The sequence below is a fragment of the Olea europaea genome, chromosome 1, assembly GCF_002742605.1.
Source record: "Olea europaea var. sylvestris chromosome 1, O_europaea_v1, whole genome shotgun sequence".
Taxonomy (NCBI): domain Eukaryota; kingdom Viridiplantae; phylum Streptophyta; class Magnoliopsida; order Lamiales; family Oleaceae; genus Olea; species Olea europaea.
In genome coordinates, this window is record NC_036237.1 from 3,739,273 (window position 1) to 3,751,585 (window position 12,313).

Here is a 12,313-nt window from a genome sequence, read left to right on the forward strand (position 1 = left end):
CCTCCTCGGGTGGCATTCCTATTGTGGACAGTTGTGAGGGGACAGGTCTCAACGGTAGATAATCTTCGTCGTAAAGGCTTTTATGCAACTGAGTGGTGTTATATGTGCAAGAAGGATGGGGAGACGATTGATCATTTGTTCATTCATTGTGATGGTGTATGTTAGATTTGGAACAGTATAATCAGTTCACAATCTATGGATTGGGTGATGCCTCGTCGTATAGAGGACGTGATACGGGCATGGCGTAGAAAACTTCGGGATAAGGATAGCAAACTAGTATGGCACCTTATCCCGGGCTGTATTGTTTGGTGCGTGTGGAGAGAAAGGAACAACCGTTGCTTCGAAGACCAAACAAAGACAAGAGAGCAGATAAGAGAAACATTTTACTTTACCTTGTATTCTTGGTTTAATACTGTGGCTAGAAATCCTGTAGATGGGTCCTAATTTCATGTTTTTCCTTAATAGCTTAAAGTGATTGTACACCCCACGTGTATTCTCTTTTAAGTAATAAAATTATTTGATTACCTATAAAAAAAAAAAAGATATCTGTTTCCTACTTCATACAATTGTTATTTTGGCATTTTTTGGATTTAGGACTTGCAAAGCCTGCGAATCAGATATTATGTGATTTGCCTTAATTCTTCACATCTTGCTTCAATGCAAATGATCAAGAAAACTTTGTATATGAAGTAAAAATTGTAGCTACTTCTTTTAAGTGTTTGAAACCTGCATGGTAAATCTTTATTTTATTATTATTATTATTATGGAAATCATCAGTTGAGAGTTATATACCCAAGATATCATTTATGTAACACCCCAAATTTTGTAAACACGAGTGTTACAAAAAAAAAAATTAAAAAAAATCAATGATCTTTACGTTAAATGAGGAACCGACACAAATAAAAGTAATTTTCTTTATTTTCAACCATAAATATCAATTAAAATGTGGAATCCGAATATCTAAAAAAAAAATTTAAACATAGTTAACTAATTAATAAACGTGTCTTTTAACAAATAAAACTAACTAATATACTGGGAGATGAAAAAAAAGCTTAATATTTTTATTTTTCCAAATCCTTTTGACAGTCCACACCACTATCCCGCTACAGTTCCATTCAACCGAACTAACCTGTAAAACTTTTGTAAAAGTGAGTATTTCAAAAAACCCAATAAGATACGTGCAGTTTTTTATAGACAATTATATGACAATAGAATAAACACTTCATACCACTCTTTTTTTATGAAGTATATCGGCGATCAAGTAATACACCCATTTTATTTCATATCACTTTTTAGGGAACCCGAAGGTCCATTGGCAATTCATGCATATTTAATTGAATATAAAAGCATGCAGAAACAAATCACTTACACAAAAGTATCTTACCTAGTTTATTGAAAGGTTGCAAAATAATGCACGTGAAAACCCTTTTATAATAGTTAGAAACTGAAAGGTACTCAAGCCTGGTTGTTTATGTTTCTGGAGGACTGGTCTTCTAGATCCTGAATAACAATTGCTTGAGTATTGTTATACATCCTAAATTTACCTTGTGGCCCCAATAAACGTGAATCTTCAAGACCAAGTGGTTAAACTTTTGACGTGTCGCGAAATAGTTGGTCGACAACAAACAATAAACTAAGCCATATTCCTAATAAATTTGAGGTTGATTACATGAACCTTTTTCGTAACTTCATTTGCTTCATTGCTAGATTTACTGGAAGGTCCAAATGACCTAGACCCTTAGCAACTACAACTGAACATGTTTGTTTTGGTATACCCAAATTCTAACTTCTTCTGAGAAGGCATAATTATTAATCATTACATGATCTTTCAACTTCAGTCTAATCACGATAAGTATAACCAATGATTTGTGGACATCTGGATCAGTAAACTTTTTACTATTAGTTTATTTATATTACTTTTAATCCTTATGTACACTTGAATTTCAGGGTGTCTGCATTGGTCTTAGTGAAGTGATGGCTAGTGCTGGTAAGAGTCAGCTGTTGACTTTTATGGACGAGCTTATCCCTACAATCCGGACTGCTCTTTGTGACAGGTTTTTCAGTAAATCTTACTTGGTTATATTAGTGCATAAAATGACATTGAGGAAGGTTACGAGTGACCACATATTTTGTTTTTCACTTTTAACAGCGTATCTGAGGTTCGTGAGTCTGCAGGCATGGCATTCAGTACTCTTTACAAGGTACATTCGTGGTACCTGCTTATGGTTTTATGGAAGTTCATCTCTATTATGATGCTCGGAAATAGAAGTTGATTCTGTTTTGTTATGACATAAGAGTGCTGGTATTCAAGCAATTGATGAAATTATTCCAACACTTCTGCATGCTTTAGAAGATGAGCAAATGTCTGATACTGCTCTTGATGGCCTAAAACAAATCTTGAGGTATGTTGGCTGTCTTATACAGCTGCTGTTATATTGCATTATTTCTGTTGTATTAATTGTCCTTTATTCTTGTTTGTAGTGTCAGGACCACTGTTGTGCTGCCTCACATCCTCCCTCAGCTTGTGAACCTTCCACTTAAGTATGTTTATATGTTTCGAGTTTGCTCAAACCTTTGGTATACATATATTGGTATGTTGTTTACCTATGTCTTTGGGTTTGCTATCAGCGCCTTCAATGCGCATGCTTTGGCTGCTTTAGCAGAGGTTGCTGGTCCTGGTCTTGACTTCCATCTTGGTACCATTCTTCCTGCTTTACTCTCTGCAATGAGTGACAGTGATGAGGTATGCAGTTGCACATTCCCTTGCGCACCAAATCCACCCAAGCAGTTTGTCCATATGTTGTATTACTTGTATATGTCTTATATGCTTCCATGTGGTTAATGATTGTTAGATTTCTGTTCGGACATAATTTTTCATGATCGCTTTTTTTCCCCTGAAATATAGGATGTTCAAACGTTGGCAAAGAAGGCTGCAGAAACAGTTGTCTTGGTTATCGATGAGGAAGGCGTTGAGTCTTTGATTTCGGAACTTCTTAAAGGAGTTGGAGATAATCAGGCACGAGTTTGTTTTATATGCTTTATGATAATTTAAAACCCACTCACGGCTTCACAGGGAAGAAAAACAAAATTCATGTACATTCAGAATTTGAGAAATCCTTATTCAGTCACTATTTGTCATTGCAGGCTTCAATTAGACTAAGTTCGTCCTATCTGATTGGATACTTCTTCCAAAACAGCAAATTATATATTGTTGATGAAGCTCCGAACATGATATCTACCCTTATAATTTTACTCAGTGACACAGATCCTGCCACAGTTGAGGTAATGCTTGGAGTGGTTCTGTTTACTTTTCAACTTCATGTCCCATGTTCATATTGTCATAACTACAGGTGGCTTGGGAAGCTTTATCGAGGGTTATAAGTTCAGTTCCTAAAGAGCTTCTTCCTTCATATATAAAGTTGGTTCGTGATGCAGTGTCAACATCCCGGGATAAAGAACGTCGAAAGAGAAAAGTATGTCTACTTGGTTGCATAGTTTTCAGACGTCAATGTCCAGTACAGTTTGAAGCTTGGTGCTTAGAATGAATCTTAGCACCTCAAGAGCCTTCATTTCAAATGAAATGCTTACATAATGTTTGATAATTGCAGGGAGGACCAGTTTTGATACCTGGATTTTGTCTCCCTAGAGCTCTTCAACCTGTAATTCCAATTTTTCTCCAGGTATTTCACCTTTCTGCTTACAAAACTGAAGTGTTAAAATGCTTCTAATATTTCGAAATGAGTTCTTGGTTTGGCTTGGATTGTTTATTTAGCTAACCAATAGAGTACTGATAATTTGACATTTTTGCCTTCATTTAGTGTTTCTATTTGGCATTGGTGGTTTGCTTGGATGTGTTTGTGAGAAGAAGAAGGGGGGGGGGGGGGGGGGGGGGGGGGGGAAGTGAAGATGCGTATTTATGATGGCTGAGCTGTTCTAGGATTTTAAGCTTGTGGAGTTTGTGGTTTGTGTATGCTAGCCAGGGATAGGGATGGTGTGGTCAGTGGCTTCTGGGTGTAATTCACCTTCGTTGGAGGAACTATGGCACTCATGAGGTAACGTGCATGGGGGTTGGGGGCTGGTGCCTTAGGGAGGGACCACAAAAAATAGGCTGACAAAATAAATATGATATCTTTTGTTTATAGTTTAATGACTTTAAGTTGTTTCAATTGCTTCCCCCACCGTTGATGTTTTCTTTTGAGAAAAAGTGATGCTTAATTTGTAACACTGTTTCGTTTCTCTCTCATCTGTCAATTAACAAACTAGTATTTCATGCTAAACTGCCGTTTGGACTAGGACTGGGAAAATGCAGCAAAAAATGTGTCATGTATTATCCAAAGACAAATCTAGGATGCTTATTTATTCTGTATTTGTGCTTATGAAGCATGTGATTGATTCTTATACGAAGATGTGCCCTTCTCTCTGGCTCAGATGCTATCTCTGAAGGATCAAATTTCCCTTTTCTTTCTTTTCAATGCCTTCCAGCTCTTACGATTTCCTTGACATTCTGATGTGCTATTTACTTTTTCAGGGTCTTATAAGTGGATCTGCTGAATTAAGAGAGCAAGCGGCTTTGGGTCTTGGGGAGCTGATTGAAGTGACGAGTGAACAAGCTTTGAAGCCTTTTGTCATTCCAATCACGGGGTATGTACAATAGCTTTTTAAATGATGGATACTGTTATCTGAACATTATGAAAACCTTGTGCTTCAGTGTATTATTCATGTCATGTTTAAGTATCAGTTTTCTGATCAGGGATGTATTTCATATGAATCTTTGGGTTTAGCCAAATCAAGAAGGCTGACTTTGGTAGTCACTTGTTTTCTTCTGCAGGCCACTAATTCGTATTATAGGGGACCGATTTCCTTGGCAAGTAAAGAATGCGATTCTGTCAACTTTGAGCATCATAATACAGAAGGGTGGGATGGCTCTAAAGCCTTTTCTTCCCCAGCTTCAAACGACTTTCATCAAGTGTCTACAGGACAACACGAGGTTTTAATAACATCTATTCTTAACTATTAGAAGGGGATTCCCACAGTTTAACCATTTTCTATTGGCCTATTTTATGAGCTTTATGAGTAAATAGCTGTTATTTTGGGTGTTTTGCATCTGCAAGAGCTAAACTTTTATCCAAAAAGACAGTATATTGAACAAATGCTCCTATTTTGTGCTTATTTAAGTTCTTTTGCAGGACTGTTCGATCAAGTGCTGCCTTTGCCCTCGGGAAGCTTAGTGCAATCAGTAATAGGGTTGATCCTTTAGTTGGTGATCTTCTGTCTGGTTTGCAGGTGATAATCAGTTATTATGTATCATTTCTGCTCATCAGTTGTAAATAGAAAAAATGTAACACGGCTGAATTCTTACTTACAAGGCTGATGATGTTGGTATCCGGGAGGCAATTTTGAGAGCTCTAGAAGGTGTAATTAGGAACGCTGGAAAAAATGTGAGTGGTGCTGTTCAAACACGCATCTATAACCAACTGAAGGACATGATATACGATAACGATGACCATATACGAAGTTCTTCTGCTGGCATTTTGGGCTTTGTATCACAGGTTAGTAAAAGCCTCTAATAATTAAATCAAATTTACTACAATTGATATTACAATCTCTGCAAGTGGGTTTTATTTGGATTGCAGTTTAAACTTCTGTGAAAATAAGGGTTGAGTTTTTTGTCGGCAGTATATTTCATGTTTTATTCCAAAAGGCTTATGTTGTCCAAATCAGTTCCAATTATTTGTTAGACATTTGTATTTTTTGTTACTGACAAAGCATTGCCACAATGGTGTTACAGTACTTGGAAGATGGTCAGATTTCTGAGGTGCTCAAGGAACTCACAGATTCGGCTTCAGCTTCCAGCTGGACCACAAAACATGGATCTGTACTGGCAATATCATCGATTCTTAGGCACAAACCTTCCATAGTTTATGCTTCTCCGTTGTTTACAGTCGTCGTGAATAGTCTCAGAAGTACTTTGAAGGATGAGAAGGTATTGCTTGCTTTGCTTTGCCAGAAGTTTCAATTGAGATATCTCACCATTATAAATTTAAGAAGAAAACTGGATAATTCTTAACTTCAACTTTGTTCTCTCTTTCTCATGGATTAGCACGGTAAAGACATGAAATTAGCCAATTCTTGACTTCGAGCTGTTTAATATTTAGTTTAGTTAGATTGATGATTACTTATTAATCATCACTATCATATTCTCTGTATTATGCAAAACAAAATGGTATGCTGATACATCTAGTAAATTGAGTAGATTTATATCTTAAAAATTAAAGAGACCCGTTTAGTGAAAGGCAAAATGACAATAATGAAAGAAGTATATGATGGAGAATACATGTCACTCTAAGCTTGTGACATTCTAAGCTAAAGAATCATGATCATTATCAGAATTTTTTTACACTCAAGTTGTTCTCTTTACTATGATTGTGGAGTTTTGTTTACTCACAGATAAGGTTGGTTGCTATTTTCTACTACTATTTGAATGTTAAGAACTAGGAAATAATAAAATTTACAAACCGAAAGTAGTTCTCAGTAACTTTCATAGTGAATAGTGGAATTATAATGCACTAGTCTATATTTCTTATCGTATCTGTTCTGTATTTTCACTACTAAGTGCAAAAAATAAAACATCGAAGTATTTTATATTGTCTTGAATTTCAGGATTAATTTAGAGCTGTTTGATTCCTTTTGACCCTAACTCTAGTGTATCACATGACATGACCATATCTAATGACTATATTTTTTGGACGTGCTATAACCCTTTATATGCAGCATTATAGACTTTGTAGTCGAACTGTACAGTTACTGTCAGATGCATTCTTCTGTACAATGTTTTCGATAGTAGCACCTTCATATACTTTTCTATCCCTTTTAAACGTAAAAGTGTATTGGTAGAAACTTGAAATGCGTAAAGATTTCATGCTAAAAATTTGAGGGAATGGGTAAATTTCGGATACATGCATCGATATTTTACTGAAGCAGAGCACAGTGGAATCGAACTGTATTTATTTTGGACTGGCATATTGTATTGATACTTACATTTTTATTTAGTTCCCTGTTCGTGAATCATCCACTCGATCTCTGGGGAGACTTTTACTTCACCAAATCCAAAGTGATCCTGCAAACACAACTGCACATTCAGAAACTTTGGCATCTTTGGTAACGGCAATGCAGGATGACTCAAGTGAAGTCAGAAGAAGGGCCTTGTCTGCAGTAAAGGCAGCTGCCAAAGTACATGTTTATTGTGTGTCCATCAGTGTAGTTCATTCGTATTTCTTATACTATGTTGCTATTACCTATACTTAAATTGTATGTAGGTCAATCCTGCCGCCATCATAATACATGTTTCATTATTTGGTCCTGTACTTGCTGAATGCATAAAGGATGGATCTGCAACTGTTAGGTTTGCTGCTGAAAGATGTGCTCTGTATACCTTCCAATTGACAAAGGGTATGTAATTTTTTATTTTTTATTTTTAATCCTACGTCAATATTAATGACTAGGAGCATGTTTGGCCAAGCATAAAAAGGCCAAAGTTACTTTTAATTTACTATTTTTTGTTTCCTAGCATGTTTAGATGAGTTCATTTTTCTGTTCTTTTTAGAAAAAAGACCTTACTTTTAGAGCAAGTCCTTTTTTTTACTTTGTCCAGTAAAACTATTATTTATTTTAAAAATTATCATTTGCATACAAGTAAATTTTATTATTAAGCCCCCGTTTGGTAGAGATTCTTGAAAATTCATTTTCATTCTCCCAATAAAATGATTTTGCAAGTTGATTTATAACTTTTCCCTACCTTTTAACCAAAAATATTGAAAGAGGAGTCCTATATTTATAGTAAACGTGTCTAGTCCTAGGAATTGGCAAAAAATGGAAATTAAAACACACACAAAAGAAGAAACAAAAAAAAAAAAATAAAAAAATCATTTTTCACAAAATCTATTCTTAAAAAATCTACATCAAATAGGCCTTAGTTAAGCCTTTTAAACTTAGCCACACATGATCTAGATAAACCCAGGGCATCATACATGGTTTTATAATTTTAGTTTCTGCACAAGCATGGACGAATCTGGGAGACCGTTGTATTGTATCCTGGATCTTATTTGTCCTCTCTTTAAATCATAAAACATCCACTTTCTGTTATTAATTTCCAGGAGCAGAAAATGTTCAAGCCGCTCAAAAATATATATCAGGCTTGGATGCAAGACGATTATCAAAGCTTCCTGAACACAGGTGAAGTGTTTTTTTTTTTTTTTTTGGCCGGAATATTTTTTAGAAGCTTTATTTTGTTATTCTTCTGGCATGGCTGATCATTTTCTCTCTCCGCAAACTACAATTAAGTTTTTTCCAAGTAAATATTTAGTGCATCACTGTATGTGTACTTCTGCATATACATGTCTCTCTATGTACACACATTTACATTTGTGTACGTTATGTGTGAAGGGTTACTTGTTGAGGGAAGTTATTTACATTTTCCAGTTATTACCCATTATTTTATTTTCCATTCACCAGGAGTTATCTCAAACCTGTACAACATGATTCAATATGTACAATGTTTCTTTAAATTTTTGGCCTTTTAGGGAAAGTTCTAGAAAGGGGTGACAACATAGTGCATATCCATTAGCAATCTTTATCAGTGAAAGGAGCTTTATGTACTTCTCTTTTCCATTTTAAGCAAAGGCATTTTGACTTGATTGACCGTAGATTTGAAGTGACTGACCATTACCAAGACAGAAGATGTAGTTCTCACATATTCTGTTTCATGTAATTTGAGTTTTAATAAACAAGGGCCTTCTTTGCTTTATTGTGTAATGCTGTTTAATACTGGCTCTGTCGGTGCAGTGATGACAGTGAAGATGGTGAAGATGACTTGGTGACTGGCTGATAAACTGGTTGTGAGCTAATATATTTCAGTTCTTTTTATAATATCCCTTCAATATTGGGATCTTTAAGAGACTCAAAGTTCAACCAAAATTTCCTTTCCTTGTCAGTGTCAGAAGAAAGTACTACACATCTACACACACACACACACACACACACGCACCTTATCCTCAATTGGTTCCTTTCTGTGTTGTATTTAGTCAAAATTTATTGCTGAGAATTATTTTGACCTTGTGGGAACTTTGAGGGAGCTCCCATTTTTGTACAAATTTTGTAGAATGATGAAATTTTTTACTGCTAATAAAAATTGTAATGTTTTGGATACCTGTTATTACATGTTGGGTTGGATAGTACAGAGAAAAACAACCCAAATCTTTGTTCATTATAATGTCCCGGCCTGTTCGGTGTTTTGAGACGAGATTTGTAAGATTCATGTTAGATCTGGCTGAAATAAACGAACGGCAAGTTTTCTTCCATTGTTGTAGAACTCAGATGGCACTGCCCTTTTAGTGCTATTTATTGCAGGCAATTCTTAATTGGAGTAACGATAGCTATTATTAGTTGGCAGCAACAGATCAGGTATAGGGACGGAACGGAATTGGACACTTTGCAGTAACTGAGGTCGACACATCTTCATCAGTGACCAATTTGTTAAGGGGTTTCCGAAAAATCATCAAACGAGACAGGCACTAACCAATATAGCGTTACATTAAACTCGAAGTGATATAACGTTCATTGCATGGTGAATATAGAAGTTCATCCAGCATCAACGTCAAGCCTATCGAGCATAGAAGGGCGTATGTGTCGAATGCTGCTATGCGACTTATTCAATTCGCAACTCGAGTTCATGAGAGCATCTCCATTACTTCAATGGCTTGCTTAAAAATATTGCTACATAAGCAAAATGAAAAGTGTTAAAAAAATTCTTTAATCTAATGTAGCAAAGGAAAAAATGGTTATAATCTACCATTCCGTCTAGATTTAAAAGATTCGTTGGACGTGCTGACTTAGAAAAAAAAAAAAATTATATATTCTACTATAGAAAAGTTGAGTGTTCGATTTTTAAAAGGAAAAGTTCATTATGAAAGACACAAAAAAGAGGATCTATGTATATTCATATTAAAATAAATTAAATAATAGAGATAATTAGATAGATAATACAATTAATAAATACCCATTTTTTCTTTTTAATTATGTTATACACTATTGAATCTAACTTGCTAAACCTAATGCGATTTTACAATATTTTACACATTCATTTGTCCATGGATGACTAATCCATGCATCACTATCACTTAACCCATGTGTTTACTCCATTTATATCCAGGGGTGTCAACGAGCCGAGTCCAGCCAACTCGCGAGTTGAAACTCCGACCTCGGGCTCAGATCGACTCGAGTTTTTTCTTAACCAAGCCGACGAGTTCGATTACCATCTCTATTTATATTAGAGGAGTGCTCGCTGCACATACATCACCCCTTCCCCCCTCGCAATAGAGGGGCCCACCATTTTTTAAAATTTATGGTGGGCCCCCCACATGTGGGGGGCTGTGCTAGCCCAATTCTTTACATTATAATCTGCACAAATTTGAGAACTGCTTGAGGTGTAGGGTAGGGGTTTTTAAGTAGAATAATGCTATTCGCAGTCATTAACTATTGCAGTTGTTCTACGTGCATACATGTGGTGGTTAGTGATTTACTATATGATGCAAGAAGAAACTAGTACATTAATATATTAAATCAATAACCGTCATGTAGGATGCCACGTAGGAGTGAGCGACTATGAATAATATTACTCTTGTAAGAAAACATAATAATAAACCTTTCCTATTGTAGAAGTGCCAAAATGTACTGAACATGTGTAAATTTAACAAAAAACGACAAGATACAATCAGTCTATCAAACATAATTTTTATTTTTTATGATTTGATTTGTTTTAGTGACAGAAAAAAAAAGTAATGCTACATATACATAATTATGTGTATACACGAGTTTACACCCCTCGCACATGGAGGAGGACCCACATACAATAAATTATGCGCGAACTTTCTCCATGTGGAGAGTGTAACTCAAACAGCATTATCCAAGAATAAGGGGGACGAAAAGACTGGCCTGCCTCATGAAACCTGCACCCCTTTACAATATCAAGGTCTCATTCGTGTCACGAAAAATTTATTTTTATCGATTGACACTGATTTTCACAATGATCAAATGGTGTTCAGCTTATTAAAGTTGAACTCTTATCTTTTTTGATTCAAAGGTGGTCCAATCGGTTAAAGTACGATTATTTTTCTCAATTGGTTAAATCGATACATATGTCATGTACACGTTGATTGAGTAATAAATCTCCAGGTTATTATTGTATCCCGTAAATAATATTCACATTTGATCATAAGAGCTATTAAAAATCACAATCAAATAGTCTTGAACATCGAGACCTATCCTCATATTTAAATAAAAATTGTACAAGTAAACATGTCGAGACCAAATAATAATAATAATAATAATTTTCACGGCAAAAGATTTTTAAACTAAATTTTTACAACTCACGATTTGATCATCATGATGTGATATGCGTGGGCGTTTCGCTGCCTCGCATTTGAAATATTCGAAACATAATTAATTAGTACTAATTAACGATAAAGACAGAAAGAAAGAAACATAATTAGTTAGTAATTAATGGCCCAGTTTGGTAAACTATACCAGCCTTAGTTAGGGGTAAATTGCACCTGAGGTCACGCAACTTACATGTTTCTTTCATTTTGATCAATAATCTTCAAATTATATCAATTCGATTACCTACATTATACTTTTTGTTCAATTAAACAGCCAATCTATAACTATTACTAAATATAACATAATTTATGATGAATGAGTTCATTGTACGCATCATTTATCATTGTTAAAGACTTACAATTTGGGATGGTAAAATTCCCTACTCCCGTCCTGCATTGCCTTGTCCAAAATGCGGTAGGGATGGACATGGAAAATATGTTCTCCACCCTAAACTCGCCCCAACTCTTATTTTATTTTATATTTAAATTACATAAATAAGTGAATGGGGGCAAGAAACATGGATCAAATCATTTAAAAAATTCTAAACAAAATTTGAGATAAGGAGGATCATTTAGACTCGACTGCCCCATTGTCATCCCAACTCAACTATTAAAATAGAAAACTTGAGATTTGGCAAACACATATTTTATCATTCAAATCATGTCTTGACAAAAAAAACTAGGTGGGTCAAAATTCCTTCGGCCACATTCAAAATTCCTTTTTTTTGACAATATTTACAAAAAAAATGGTTAAATTGAAAGAAAAACATATGTTGTAATCAATTTTTTTTTTATACAAATTGAAATTGGATAACCAACGTTAAACAAGCCTTTAAGTTGGACGACTTCAGTGAAATATTTTCTACCATAATTTTTAATTG

General features: G+C 35.1%; 1 protein-coding gene across 1 annotated transcript in view; it reads left to right on the forward strand.

The window, feature by feature from the left end:
• Positions 1 to 9,204, forward strand: part of LOC111403224 (protein ILITYHIA) — a 43,424-nt gene extending 34,220 nt beyond the window's left edge. The window contains exons 23-40 of the mRNA XM_023031648.1: positions 1,948 to 2,054; positions 2,150 to 2,201; positions 2,296 to 2,402; positions 2,482 to 2,541; positions 2,629 to 2,743; positions 2,906 to 3,016; positions 3,145 to 3,282; positions 3,351 to 3,473; positions 3,609 to 3,680; positions 4,529 to 4,641; positions 4,829 to 4,987; positions 5,187 to 5,283; positions 5,367 to 5,549; positions 5,789 to 5,983; positions 7,051 to 7,230; positions 7,317 to 7,449; positions 8,154 to 8,232; positions 8,842 to 9,204. Coding sequence (XP_022887416.1) covers positions 1,948 to 2,054; positions 2,150 to 2,201; positions 2,296 to 2,402; positions 2,482 to 2,541; positions 2,629 to 2,743; positions 2,906 to 3,016; positions 3,145 to 3,282; positions 3,351 to 3,473; positions 3,609 to 3,680; positions 4,529 to 4,641; positions 4,829 to 4,987; positions 5,187 to 5,283; positions 5,367 to 5,549; positions 5,789 to 5,983; positions 7,051 to 7,230; positions 7,317 to 7,449; positions 8,154 to 8,232; positions 8,842 to 8,884 — 2,067 coding nt within the window. The 3' untranslated portion in view covers positions 8,885 to 9,204. The remainder of the gene's footprint in view (positions 1 to 1,947; positions 2,055 to 2,149; positions 2,202 to 2,295; positions 2,403 to 2,481; positions 2,542 to 2,628; positions 2,744 to 2,905; positions 3,017 to 3,144; positions 3,283 to 3,350; positions 3,474 to 3,608; positions 3,681 to 4,528; positions 4,642 to 4,828; positions 4,988 to 5,186; positions 5,284 to 5,366; positions 5,550 to 5,788; positions 5,984 to 7,050; positions 7,231 to 7,316; positions 7,450 to 8,153; positions 8,233 to 8,841) is intronic.
• Positions 9,205 to 12,313: the final 3,109 nt, after the last annotated feature.